The following is a 13,371-nucleotide window of genomic DNA, read 5'->3' as shown; positions in this document are numbered from 1 at the left end:
AGCTGCAGGGGGTGCCAGCTGCAGGTGGTACCAGCTGCAGCCAGTGCCAGCAGTGGGTGGTGCCAGCTGCTGGAGGTGCCAGCTGCAGCAAGTGCCAGCTGCAGGCGGTGCCAGCTGCAGCAAGTGCCAGGTGGAGGTGGTGCCGGCTGTAGGAGGTGCCAGCTGCAGACGGTGCCAGCTGCAGAAGGTGCCAGCTGCAGCCAGTGCCAGCTGCAGGAAGTGCCCGTTGCAGGTGGTTCCAGCAGTAGGAGGTGCCAGCTGCAGCCAGTGCCAGCTGCAGGTGGTACCAGCTGCAGGAAGTGCCAGCTGCAGGGAGTGCCTGCTGCAGGTGGTGCCAGCTGCGGGAAGTCCAGCTGCAGGGGGTGCCAGCTGCAGCCGTTGCCAGCTGCAGGTGGTGCCAGCTGTGGGAAGTGCCAGCTGCAGCCGGTGCCAGCTGCAGGGGGTACCAGCTGCAGGTGGTGCCAGCTGCGGGAAGTGCCAGGTGCAGGCGTTGCCAGCTGCAGGCAGCTCAGTGCCGTGCAGGAGCTGAGAGGCTTCCCTGGCTCCTGCACCCAGATGTCCCCAGCTGTGCTGCTCTAACCTCTCAGGCTGCTTCAGGCAAAGGCCTCCACCCCCTGGGCTGCCCCAGTGCATGCCAGGGCCCCCAGCTGGCATCCCCAGACACCATCCCAGAGGGTCTCTGCTCAGCAAACTCTTCCCTGTCCCAGCCCAGAGCCACAGACGCCTGAGGCTGTTTCTCAGGGGATGAGCCTCGGCCTGGGGGCTGCAGGCCTCGGCCTGGGGGCTGCAGGCCTCTGCCTGGGGGCTGCAGACCATTGCCTGGGGGCTGCAGACCTCTGCCTGGGGGCTGCAGGCCTCTGCCTGGGGGCTGCAGACCATTGCCTGGGGGCTGCAGACCATTGCCTGGGGGCTGCAGACCTCTGCCTGGGGGCTGCAGGCCTCTGCCTGGGGGCTGCAGACCTCTGCCTGGGGGCTGCAGACCATTGCCTGGGGGCTGCAGACCTCTGCCTGGGGGCTGCAGGCCTCTGCCTGGGGGCTGCAGACCATTGCCTGGGGGCTGCAGACCTCTGCCTGGGGGCTGCAGACCTCTGCCTGGGGGCTGCAGGCCTCTGCCTGGGGGCTGCAGGCCTCTGCCTGGGGGCTGCAGACCTCTGCCTGGGGGCTGCAGACCTCTGCCTGGGGGCTGCAGGCCTCTGCCTGGGGGCTGCAGACCATTGCCTGGGGGCTGCAGACCTCTGCCTGGGGGCTGCAGACCATTGCCTGGGGGCTGCAGACCTCTGCCTGGGGGCTGCAGACCATTGCCTGGGGGCTGCAGGCCTCTGCCTGGGGGCTGCAGACCATTGCCTGGGGGCTGCAGGCCTCTGCCTGGGGGCTGCAGACCATTGCCTGGGGGCTGCAGACCATTGCCTGGGGGCTGCAGACCTCTGCCTGGGGGCTGCAGGCCTCTGCCTGGGGGCTGCAGACCATTGCCTGGGGGCTGCAGGCCTCTGCCTGGGGGCTGCAGACCATTGCCTGGGGGCTGCAGACCATTGCCTGGGGGCTGCAGGCCTCCATTGCCTGGGGGCTGCAGACCATTGCCTGGGGGCTGCAGGCCTCTGCCTGGGGGCTGCAGGCCTCCATTGCCTGGGGGCTGCAGGCCTCTGCCTGGGGGCTGCAGACCATTGCCTGGAGTTGCTTTAGCAGACTGCAGGCTTTCCACTGGGACCCAGGGCAGGCCTCTCCCTGCATTGTTCCAAACATTCCATTCAACCCTCCCAGTTTTGGACAAGTCTGAATCCAAACCACATCCCCCTGAGCCCCCTGGGGCCTGGGGCAGCCCTCAGCACCACATCCAAACCAATCTGCTGGAGGCAGCAGCAGCCAGAAGTGTCTCTGCCTTGCGCCTCCCCCCAGGCCTGCTGGCAGCCCGGGGGTGAGGGAGGGGAGCAAGAGAAGCATCTCAGGCTGCTTGGGCAGCGATCCCCTGGGTGACAGAGCCTGTCTGAGGTCACTCCCACGCCACTGCGGTGTCACCTTGCCCCAGTGACCTCTGCTGCCGTCTTCAGGCAGCTCCATGACACGCTCCAGCGTTGTGCAACGCCCATGAAACGAAACCAAACGCAGCTGCTGGCAGGAGAGCTCCTCCCAGCCCCTCTGCTGGCACCCAGCACCCTGCCAGGCAGGCCAGCAGCGCAGCAAGGGCTCCCTCCTCTGAGCTGATGTGGGCACTGAGTGAAGCTCCCCCTCCCCTGAGCTCCTGCACCGAGCCCTGCCTTGCCTCTGCTCCTCCTTGCCCAGATGCTCACCAGGCAGCAGGATTTTCCTGTCAGCCTCACTAAGGGGCAGTGGCATCGCCCCCTGGCCCTCACATGAGGACTGATGTCACCATCCTGGCCTTGCAGAGGGAGATGGGATCAGCACTGGGGGCTCACTGAGGAGCAAATTTATGTTCTCTGTCCTTCAGTTAACCAAACAATTCAAATGCTGTCAGTGCTTGGCTGGCCAAGTTGCCCATGCCCTGGCTCTGCTGGCATCTCCACACCTGGGCACAGCATTGTGCCCCATGCTGACTGGACACAGCTCAGCTCCTCTGGGGATTGTTCTCCACTGAAGAGAACATTTGGCTCATTTTAGGCAGAGAATGGTGGGTCGAGACCAGAGTGGTGATGAATGCTGGAACTGGTCTCCTGGTTCTGGGGCCCTCATCACAAGACCTGCAGAGGGTCCAGAGGAGGCCACAGAGATGCTCAGAGGCTGCAGAACCTCCCCTGTGGGCCAGGCTGGGAGAGCTGGGGCTGTGCAGCCTGGAGAGGAGAAGGCTCCAGGGAGACCTCAGAGCAGCCTTGCAGTACCTGAAGGGCTCCAGGAGAGCTGGGGAGGGGCTTGGACAAGGGCTGGGAGTGCCAGGCTGAGGAACAATGGCTTTGAGCTGGGAGAGGGGAGACTGAGAGTGGAGAGGAGGAAGAGATTGTGGAGAGTGAGGCTGGGGAGACTCTGGCACAGGCTGCCCAGGGAGGCTGTGGCTGTGCCCTGCCTGGAGGTGTTCAGGACCAGGCTGGATGAGGCCTTGAGCAAGCTGTGCTGGTGGGAGGTGTCCCTGCCCATGGCAGGGGCTTGGAGCTGGATGACCTTTGAGGTCCCTTCCAACCCAACCCCTTCTGTGATTCTGAACATTTCACAGATTTCCTTTGTGTCCCTTGCAGAGCAGCTGAAGCAATCTGCAGCCCACAGCAGTCCTGGGTGTTCTGCAGGCTGTCACTGAGCTCAGACTGAGACATTGTCCCTGTGTGCCAGGTGGCCTTCACTGGCAGTGGGCCAGAGGTCAGCCTGAGACTCCTGCAGCCCCCAGCCTCTCCTTGGAAATAGCCAAATGATGCTCGAAGCTCAGAGCGAAACAGCAGCAGCCAGCTGCAGCAGTATCAGTGTGAGAAAGGGCAGCGCCAGGCACAGCTCCTCCCTGGGCAGGAGGCAGCTCAAGCAAAAGCTGCCAGGCTGCAGGTGTGCCTCTGACTTCTGTGGCCTTTGCTGATCAGCTGCCAGGCACAAGGCTCCTGTGCGGGAGGGGCCAAGGACTTGCCCTTGGCTAAGCCAAAGGATTTGAGAACAGCCCCATCTGGGGATCAATACAGCTTGGGGACTGATTTGTTGGAGAGCAGCTCTGGGGAAAGGGACCTGGCAGTCCTGGTGGACAGCAGGGTGACCATGAGTCAGCAATGTCCCCTCCTAGACAGAGGACCAGTGGCATCCTGGGGTGCATCAAGAAAAGTGTGGTCAGCAGGTCAAGGGAGGTTCTCCTTCCCCTCTACTCTGCCCTGGGGAGGCCACATCTGCAGTACTGTGCCCGGTCCTGGGCTCCCTGACTCAAGGAGGACCTCAGGGAACTGCTGGAGAGGGTGCAGCAAAGGGCTGCAAAGCCGCTGAGGAACAGCTCTGTGATGGGGAGAGGCTGAGAGAGTTGGGGCTGTGCAGTCGGGGGGAGAGCAGCCTGAGGGGCATCTGATCAATGCTGATCAATACTTCCAGGTGCCAGGAGGATGGGGCCAGGCTTGGTCCAGTGGTGCCCAGGGACAGGACAAGGGGCAATGGGCACAGAACATCAGAAGTTCATCTGAACGTGAGGAGGACCTTCTGTAATTGAAGGGTGAGGGAGCCCTGGAGCAGGCTGCCCAGAGAGGTGGTGGAGTCTCCTCTGGAGACATTGAAAACTCCCCTGGAGGTGTTCCTGGGAGCCCTGCCCTGGCTGACCCTGCCCTGGCAGGGGGTTGGACTGCATGATCTCCAGAGGTCCCTTCCAACCCCTCTCACTCTGTGGTTCTGTGAGAGCAAAGATTCCTCCTGCCCCTCTGTGGAGGGATGTGGGGCAATAGGAGTCTCTGCCAGCCCAGCTGCAGTGCCTGAGCACCAAAGGCCGGCTGAGTGCCCTGTGATTTGGAGCAGGAGCATTTCCCTGCTGAGACTCCTGTCAGCCCATGTCCTGCTAGCTGTGGTCATGCTCACCTGGAAGGGGCAGCCTCTGGGGTCTGGGACTCAGTTTCCCTGTGGTGACTCCAGTGGCAGCAGCTCTCTCAGCTCCCAGTGACACAGCAGGAGTCCCACGTCCCCCTCAGTGCTCCATGGGGTCAGCCCAGAGCTGCTTCTGGCTCTGGGGGGAGCAGGCACAGTGCCAGACAGAGACTGCAGTGGGGTCCCAGCTAGGGCAGAGCTGCTGTTTGGTGGCTGCCATGGGCTGAGGCTTCCCAGCCCTTGCCACTGCCAGAGCAAGAGAGGGACAGATTCCTTAAGCTGTCCGGGGCTGGGGCAGCCTCACTGCTTCCATCCTGGTGTTTATCTCCGTGGGCTGCCTGGGTGCCACAGGGCATGTCCCCAGAGGGCACCCACAGTCAGGAGAGGTGACAGCACAGGAGGCAGCACAGGGTGGGGAACAGGAGTCTAGGGCGGAGTCTAGGGTGATGGGCATGGGAGGAGATGCAAGTGGGGAAGGCTGATGTCTGTAGGGAGATGATGGCTATGGGGAGGAGTCTTAGGGATCAGGGACCTCAGTGCTGTTTAAAGCTCTGACCCAGGGTGGAAGTCAATAGCAACAAACCTTGGATGTGCTGGGCCAGCAGATCTGACACCCCAGGGTGGAAAGGAGCACCACGCGAGGCCAGCCAGTCCTTCCCCTTGCCCTCCCACGGAGGGAAGCCCCAGGGGGGTGCTGTGGCCATTCGAGGGGGTCCTGAGTCCAGACTGAGTGTGCAGGGGCCGTGCCACACCGGGCCCAGTGCCAGACCTCAGGCATCATTCGTGCCTGGGAGACCTCGGGTGGAAGAGCTCAGTGGAAGCAATGGGCATCTTTGGTCCGGTTTGTCCTGGGGGGCTGTCCCCACGCCGCTGGCAGCGTCCCCGGAGCGGGTGGTGACCAGCAGAGGGCTCGGCGCCGCCGCTTTTATTCCGCTCGCAGCGCCCCGGAGCGCAGAGCAGCCCCGGAGCCGGGCACAGAGCAGCCCCGGAGCCGGGCACACAGCAGCGCCGGAGCCGGGCACAGAGCAGCCCCGGAGCCGGGCACACAGCAGCGCCGGAGCCGGGCACAGAGCAGCCCCGGAGCCGGGCACACAGCAGCGCCGGAGCCGGGCACAGCCGCTGCTGCTCCCCTGCGCCTGCAGCCCCGGGGCCCCTGCTTGGGGCTCTGCCCCCCGCCTCACGCTGTCTTCGGAGGGCACAGGGGGCACCATGGCTTCGCTGCCACTTGTCCTGCTGCTACTGCTGCTGGCACCAGGGGCTGCGGCCACACAAGGCAGGGATGGGCATCCTGGCGAAGGCAGAGCCCACCATGGGCAGGGTGCGGATGGGGGCAAGGCTCTGCCGGCTCCCCAGGCCAGTTCGGGGCTGAGGAAGGAGAGGCTGCGCCGGGGCACAGAGGAGGACTCCAAGTCGGTGCAGCAGTACGTGCCAGGGGTGCGGGTCGAGTTCCCACGGCCCTTCAACTCTGCCAGCCTGCATCCCACCAGGGCCCTGCTGCCATCCAGCACTGACCCTGCTGAGCAGCAGCAGGGGGTCCCCACGGATGGGCAGGGGGCCGAGCTGCAGACCAAGCTGACGACGGCGCCTGGCCGGCGGCGGCAGATGCAGAACCCTCTGTACCCGGTGACGGAGAGCTCGTACAGCGCCTACGCCGTCATGGGGCTGGCCCTCCTCGTCTTCGCCGTGGGCATCGTCGCCAACCTCTCTGTCATGTGCATCGTGTGGCACAACTACTACATGAAGAGTGCCTGGAACTCCATCCTGGCCAGCCTGGCTTTCTGGGACTTCCTTATCCTCTTCTTCTGCCTGCCTGTGGTCATCTTCAACGAGATCACCAAGAAGAGGCTGCTGGGGGACGTGTCCTGCCGCATCGTGCCCTTCGTGGAGGTAAGGGGGCACAGGGCCCTGGGGGGCACAAGGACTCAGCTCCTCTCTGCCCTCTTGCTTGGAGGGCAGTCCATGTTGTTTGTGGCCTGGCACAAGGGCCATGTGCCCCAGAGACCCCAACTGTGGGGCACAGCAAGGAGCTGAGGGATGGTGCCAACATTGACCTTTCCTTTGCCTCTGCCTTGGGCCAGTCCTGAGGCTCTGCAGCCAGCAATGACACTGCCAGAGCTGGGAAGAGCTCATGAAACCTTCCTTTGTTTACCCAGCACAGACACTCCTGTCCATGGGGTCCCTCTGTCTGTCTGTCCCTGCCCCAGCCTGACACCACCCACCCTGTGGTCCCAGACCCGGCATGTGCTGACCCAACACTGGCCCTGGTGGGATGCTGAGGACGACCCCAAGGCAGGGGGCTGCAGGTGGGGCAGTGCTGAGCAGCACTGGGATGGGAGAGCCCAGGAATTAGGTTTGGGAACCTGAGCTCTTTGCTTGTCCTCAAGCCTCATGTGTGATGGGTTGGCCATACCTGGGGTGAGCTGGGTATCCACTGAGAAGGCTTCAGGCACTGGCAGGGGAAGGCAGAGAGGGCAAGAACAGCCCAGATGGCATCACTCTGCATGGTCCTGCTCTTGGGTTGGGAACAAACCCTCCCCGTGGGCATCTCAGGAGGGTCTGGGGTCAGGCTGTTCCCTTCTGTGCCCCTGTGCCACAAACAGGCCCAGCTGGCCCATCTGTGTTGTCTGGGGTCCAGAGCCCAGTTTGTCAAGGTGTAAACATCAGGCTGGGACTGATCAGAAGCAGTGCCAGGCCCCTGGAGGCCCTCTTAGGCTGGGTCAGGTCAGAAAGATTCAAAACCTGCCAGTCCCATGGTCAGTGCCGTGACAGCACACAGGGACCAGCTGCAGGCTTGTGCTGGAGGCCCTGGCTGAGGGCTGCTGCCCTGGCTCTCCCCAGACCTGAGGCTGTGTGGGAGCACTGGCACCCTGTGATACCCATGCCAGGCCAGTCCTGGCCTCCCAGGGCGGTCACCAGAGTTGAGAGCTGGGTTTCCATTGTCATCAGAGTGCTCAGTGCCTCTCAGCAGGAGCCAAGCCTGCTCAGCCAGCAGGAGCTGCCCCTTTCTAAAGGTCTCTGCCCTGTCCCCCATCCTCCACCTCACAGCCACTGGCAAGGACTCAGAGAGGGGCAGGAACACAGAGCCACATGGGCCCAGGACAGGCTCAGTGCCTGGGGAAGGATGGGAAGGGGATGTGCCCAGACCAGGCCTCTCCCTGAGGATGATCTCCCAGAACCTGTCTCTGGGTTGCTTGTGGTATCCCTGGCCACGTCCCAGTGGGAGACCCCTGAGGGTGGCATCTTCAGGTACAGGGTGCCCTTGGGGAGCATGAGGGATGTTGGAGCTGCTGCAGGATGGGCAGGGAGCCACAGCCCAGCCAGGCACAGCCTCAGGCATGGTCCATCGAGGAAGCTACTCCTGCTCTGGCCCCTCAGCTGCCAATCCTGCCCTGCTCTCCTGCTTCTGGGAGGGCAGAAAGGGGCTTCAAGGCTCTTCTGTTCACCAGGGGGACCCAGCACCAGGAACCCTTCATCCTGGGTGGGTGGGCATGGCCAGGCTAGAGCTGAATCCCCAGCAAAGAGCCAGCCATGCAAGGGGACATCAGACTGCAGTCCAGGAGCTGGTGCTCAGCCATCCTGCATGGTGCTGTGCTGGCACTGCAGGCTGCTGGGTGAACTCTGCAAGGAGCAAACCTTCTGCCCTCTGCTTTGTAGCTACTCAAATGCTCTGTGAGGGGGCACCAAGGCAGTGTTTGGAGCAGAGCTGGCTACACAGGCTCATGGTGACAGGCAGTGTGCAGGGATGTGCCTGGGGTGACCACTGGCACCGGCTACATCTCTGCCAGGGCACTGGGCAAGGATGCTCTGCCACACCTCAGTTATGTGCCAGGACCAAGGGGATCAGAAGAGACAGAAAAATCCTGGAGGGTGTAGGGCAAGAGGAGAGCAGCACAGCAGTGCTGGAAGGCTGCAGATGCCAGCCAGGGAGCTGGGCAAGTGCACTGGGTACTGGTCATGGGGCAGAGCAAGGGTGCTGGGTGCTGGCTGTGGGGCAGAGCAAAGGTGCTGGGTGCTCTTGGCAGTAGGCAGAGGAGCTGGGCCATGGGCAGCACTGCTGGGGCTGGGTGCAGGATGGGGGTGCTGGGCTGGTGCCCGTAGGCTGTGCCTGGGCAGATGGTGCTCTGCAGAGTGCAGAGGTGGTGCTGGGGGCTGGCGAAGCCCTGGGCACGAGCTGCTGAAGAATCCAACCCAGCAGCACTGGAAGAGACTGGGGCAGGTGGGGCAGGCAGTGCCAGGCCTCTTTGGGCTGCTGCCTGGGCATGGTGCAGGGAAGGTCCTCATGCGCGGGGTGAGGTCTGACCGCTTCGTGAGGCCACAGTGGCCACGGGACCAGGGGCATGTGACTGCCCTTTTCCTGGCCAAGGACTGTGGGACTTGGCTCAAGGCAAAGCTGAAGCTCTAGGGCTGGGGCTGTGAATGCCAATCGTGACCCTGGGTGCCTCACCAGCCCTTCCAGAGCCACCCTGGTTCCTCTGCCTGCTTTGGCCTCTTCCCTTTGGCACAGGAGATGTTTTTTCCTGCCGCTCTCAATGCGGCGGAAGTTGCCCCAAGCTGGTCTGTGACAAGGATGCCTTCAGCTTACTTGGCCTGGCCAGGACCAGGCAGCAGCTCTGCAGAGCAGGGCAGGGCCAAGCCAGCCTGGGGCAGCTAGGTGGCCCCAGGGCCCCTGGGAAGCCGCTGGTGGGTGTGCTGGTCTCTGCTTTTCCTCTCCGAGAGCCATGCAGGACAGAGGAAAAGCCTGAGGGACATCCTGCTACTCCCACCTTGCCTGGATGGACAGACAGCATCCAGCAAAGCCTCCCCCTCTGCAGGCAAGAGCCGGGCAGGGACAAAGGGGTCCAGGGACATTTTAATCCACTGCCCGTCAGGAGTCACAAGGTGGCTCAAACCCTGGGATGTGACCTCTCTATAGCCTTGGAGGAAGGGTCTCAGGCTGTGGCCTTGGGTCACCTGGCATTCGCCACCAGCCTCCTACAGCCAGGCCCAACCGTTGTGCCTCCCCCAGGTGTCGTCGCTGGGAGTCAGCACCTTCAGCCTCTGCGCCCTGGGCATCGACAGGTTCCACGCCGCCACCAGCCCCGCGGCCAGCGCCCGGCCCATCGAGCGCTGTCAGTCCATCGTCGCCAAGCTGGCGGTCATCTGGGTGGGCTCCATGACGCTCTCGGTGCCCGAGATCCTGCTCTGGCAGCTGGCACGGGACCCGGCGTCCGCGTCCGGCGCGGCGGCAGAGTACTGCACCATGAAGCCCTGGGCGGAGCTGCCCGAGTCCATCTACTCGCTGGTGCTCACCTACCAGAACGCTCGCATGTGGTGGTACTTCGGCTGCTACTTCTGCCTGCCCATCCTCTTCACCCTCAGCTGCCAGCTGGTCACCAGGCGCATCCGCGGCTCCGAGAAGGCCGAGCGCAGGGGCGCCAAGCAGGGGCAGAGCGAGAGCCACCTCAACTGCACCATCATCGGCCTGGCCACCATCTACGGGCTCTGCGCCGCCCCTGAGAACGTCTGCAACATCGTGGTGGCCTACATGTCCCCCGAGCTGACCAAGCAGACCCTGGACCTGCTCGGCCTCATCAACCAATTCTTCCTCTTCTTCAAGTGCTCGGTGACGCCGGTCCTGCTCCTGTGCCTCTGCAGACCCCTGGGCCAGGCCTTCATGGACTGCTGCTGCTGCTGCTGCGAGGGCTGCGGCCCCGACGTGGCCTCCAGCGAGGGCAGTGCCGACAGCAAGCTCAAAACTGAGATGTCCTCCTCCATCTTCTTCGACAAGCCTCGGGAGTCACCTCCCCCGCTCCTGGCCCTCGGCACGCCCTGCTAAGTGCCCCGGGGAGCTGTAGAGATCGTTCCACCACCTCCCCCCGAGACCAAACACTGTTCTGCCTTAGTGCCTGCGTCCGGATGTGGAGCCGGCGCACGACAGCTCAGGGGCTGCGCCACGGGTTTCAAGCCCCATGTTGGGCGAGGAGGGCTTGAAACCCCAGCCCCCGCGGCTCCCCTGCAGCCCTGCCTCTGCCCAGAGGCCCCCGCCCCCCCTGGCTGCCTGGCCTGGCTCACAGCGGGGGCTGCTCTAGAGCTGTGCCAGAGAGGTCCCATCCGAAAGAGCAGAGGGTTTCCATGGCGGCATGCGGAGGACAGAGCAAACACAAACTGCCCTCGTCCTGTCCCGTCCCCTCCTGCCAGCCCCCTCCACAGTAGGAGCAGGTCCCAGTGACCCTCTGTGTCCCAGCGGCTCCAAGCAGCGCCCTGTAAGAGCTCAATAAAGCAGTACCCTAGAGCAGGTGACGGTGCCGCCGTCCAGCGCAGCCCTGCGCAGCCAGAGCCTGGGCGGCTCCTCCCCAGTGCCTGGGGGCTCTGGCCGCGGGTGTGGGCAGCTGGGGGGGCATGGTGGCAGGAAAAGTGCCGTGCAGGCACAGCAGGCAGCACTTGAGCTCCTCTGCCTCCCTTCCTCTGGGGTGGTGCGGAGGAGCCAGCTCCTAGGATGGTCCCCTCCAAAACACTGGGCTTGGGAGTTGTAGCGCTCAAACTGGTCCCAGCAAAGCCTGGCCTGCCCGGCGCTGGGCTGAGCACAGCCTGCGAGGCAGCCGGGGCCGCAGCCGCTCCCCCGCCGCCGCCTCAGCCCCACGACTGCTGCGGCTGCTCAGCGCCGGGACCACCGCCCGCAGCAGCCCCTGGGCAGCCGCCGGGGTGAGCATCTCTCACCCGAACGGCCCCACGCAGGGCTCCTGCCCTCACCCTGCGCTGTGGGCACAGCATTCTGCCAGGGTGAGGATTTCGGGGAATCAGGATTGCCGAGGCTCCTGCCCCCCGGGGGTGTCGGGGAGCGGCAGGCCCGGGCTGAGGGCAGGGAGGACGTGCCCGGCCCCGCGGCTCTTAGAGCTCCTTGTCTGGCCGCTGGCAGCGGCCCCGGGCCGCGAATGCCGGTGCGAGGGCGCCGGTTGCCATGGCCGGGGGAATGCCAGCCGCTCACTGCGGGCTTTGTGCGGCGGCGGCGGCGCTCGCCGGGCTCCGCTCCCGCAGCTCCGTTCCCAGGGCAACCGCAGCTCCGCTTCTCCCGGGCAGCACAAAACAGCCTCTTTGCCCTCCCTCCCCCAGCCGGGGCTGGGCCCCGCCGCTCGGCAGCGGCCAGGAAGCAGAGAGGTCTCCTCCTGCAGTGGGGCTGGCAGGTGGGGGACGGAGTCCGGGCTGCCCTCCCTCCCCTCACCCCCTCGGTCCCCACGGGGTGCAGGGGGTCCCTGCGGGGCTCAGGGGCAGCAGGAGGGCGGGGGCGGCTCTCGTGCTCGGGCCACGCTTCTCTGGCCTGAGCCCGCGCCAAGGGCGAACAAAGCCCAGCTTGTGCTGAGGCCCCACGGGGCTGGGGAGCCTGTGGAGGAGAGCAGGGGGCAAGGGGGACAGAGCAGCGCCGTGGGCAGCATGGGCTGCAGGCAACACATGGCCCCAGAGCAGAGCACCTGAGCCAGGTGCTGAGCCCCAGCCCCAGGTAGCCAGGCAGGCTACAAAGCACAGCCCTGAGGGGTCAGTGCAGAGGGACAGCCCCGGCTCATGGGGCAGAGGTAGTCCCACCGGCAGGAGTCACAGCCCCGCAGAGCACGGGGGCAGCTGGGGTCCCACCAGCACGGCCACAGCCAGCAGGGGGTCGTGTGGGCAAGCAAGCAGGGAGCAGGGAACCCCCCAGCAACCCTGCTGCAAACCCAGCACCAAAGCAGGGCCCTGGGGCGCGCTGTGGGCACAAGAGGCAGGTCCGGCAGCAGTGCTGGCCACAGCCAGAGGGCTCCAAGCTCCTCTTTGCAGGCAGGTCAAGAAAATGAGGCAGCTGCAGCTCCCAGCACTGGCTGCAGCTCCCAGCACTGGCTGCAGCACCTCCGGGGCGAGCAGGAGCAGCTGGGTGTGCAACACCGCCCCCCCGCTGCGCTCCGGGGCCCGGGCACAGCCCCGGGGGGAGCCAGGGCACAGCCCCCGGGGGGAGCCAGGGCACAGCCCCCGGGGGGAGCCAGGGCACAGCCCCCGGGGGGAGCCAGGGCACAGCCCCCGGGGGGGGCAGGGAGGTGAGGAAGCGAAGTGCCTGCAGCCACACCCCCAAGGCAAAAGTGTTAATTTATTAGGAGGCAAAAAAATTGCACAGGTACAAGAATCCTTTCCCAACAGAGGTCAAATCTGAGCCAAAATCTCTCTTAAAAAAAGAGAAATAAAAGGAGTAGAGGACAACACTTTACAGTCATTAAATTAAAACAACAAAGGTCCCAACCCCAACCCTCTCCTTGTGCAACTCTGCAAAACAAGAACAGAGGAGACCCTCCCCCAGCCCCACCCCCCTGGAGCCGAGCAAGGGAGGGGCTGGGAGAGGGCCCTATGGCCCCCTGCCCCTGGGCCACTGCCACCTTCTCCCCCAGACAGCAGCTGGGGTCAGGCAGCTGCCTCTGACTTGCCCACCCCCTCCCCCCCCATCCAGTCCCTCTCCGCAGACCCTTCCCAACCAGCCTGGCCAGGCCCCCAGGCTGTGCCTGCAGAGACCAAACAACTCATCACATGGCACAGCCTGGCACAGCCTCCCTGGCCCCCCAAATATTTCCTCTTGCCCTCCCCCCACCCCCAGACAAGGACCCAGTTGTGCTCCCCCAGCCAGGGCAGCAGAGCTGGGGGTGGGAGCAGGGCACAGGAAGGTGCCCCTGGCTCTGCTGGCAGCGCTGAGGGTCAGAGAGGCTCTCGTGGCCTCATGCCTGTCCCCAGGGGTCTCCCTGTGCTCCCCCTCCAGGCACCCCCAGGTGGGCACAGGTGACGCCTTTGGCACGTGGGGCCAGCATGGCCACCCCAAGAGGCTGCATGGGGCTGAGCCACCTGCAGGGACAGTGAGGAGGCAGGAGCCAGCCCTGGGCTCCCCACAGGGGCTGCTGGCAT

The 13,371-nt window shown here is 64.7% G+C and overlaps 1 protein-coding gene across 1 annotated transcript; it reads left to right on the top strand.

Moving 5' to 3' along the window:
* Positions 1-5,429: 5,429 nt before the first annotated feature.
* Positions 5,430-10,499, top strand: GPR37L1 (G protein-coupled receptor 37 like 1). Its single transcript, XM_009910567.2, has 2 exons — positions 5,430-6,369; positions 9,488-10,499. The coding sequence occupies exons 1-2, from the start codon at positions 5,692-5,694 to the stop codon at positions 10,295-10,297; spliced, it is 1,488 nt and encodes a 495-aa protein (XP_009908869.2). The 5' UTR covers positions 5,430-5,691; the 3' UTR covers positions 10,298-10,499.
* The last annotated feature ends 2,872 nt before the right edge of the window (positions 10,500-13,371 follow it).

This window comes from Dryobates pubescens, chromosome 35, assembly GCF_014839835.1.
Source record: "Dryobates pubescens isolate bDryPub1 chromosome 35, bDryPub1.pri, whole genome shotgun sequence".
Classification (NCBI taxonomy): domain Eukaryota; kingdom Metazoa; phylum Chordata; class Aves; order Piciformes; family Picidae; genus Dryobates; species Dryobates pubescens.
This window is presented reverse-complemented; position numbering and strand designations above follow the sequence as displayed.

Bases quoted from the DNA above. Each gene is read 5' to 3' on its own strand.
- GPR37L1 (XM_009910567.2), top strand. From the start codon at position 5,692: ATGGCTTCGCTGCCACTTGTCCTGCTGCTACTGCTGCTGGCACCAGGG. The intron at 6,370-9,487 runs GTAAGGGGGCAC...TGCCTCCCCCAG, and splicing joins GCATCGTGCCCTTCGTGGAG to GTGTCGTCGCTGGGAGTCAG.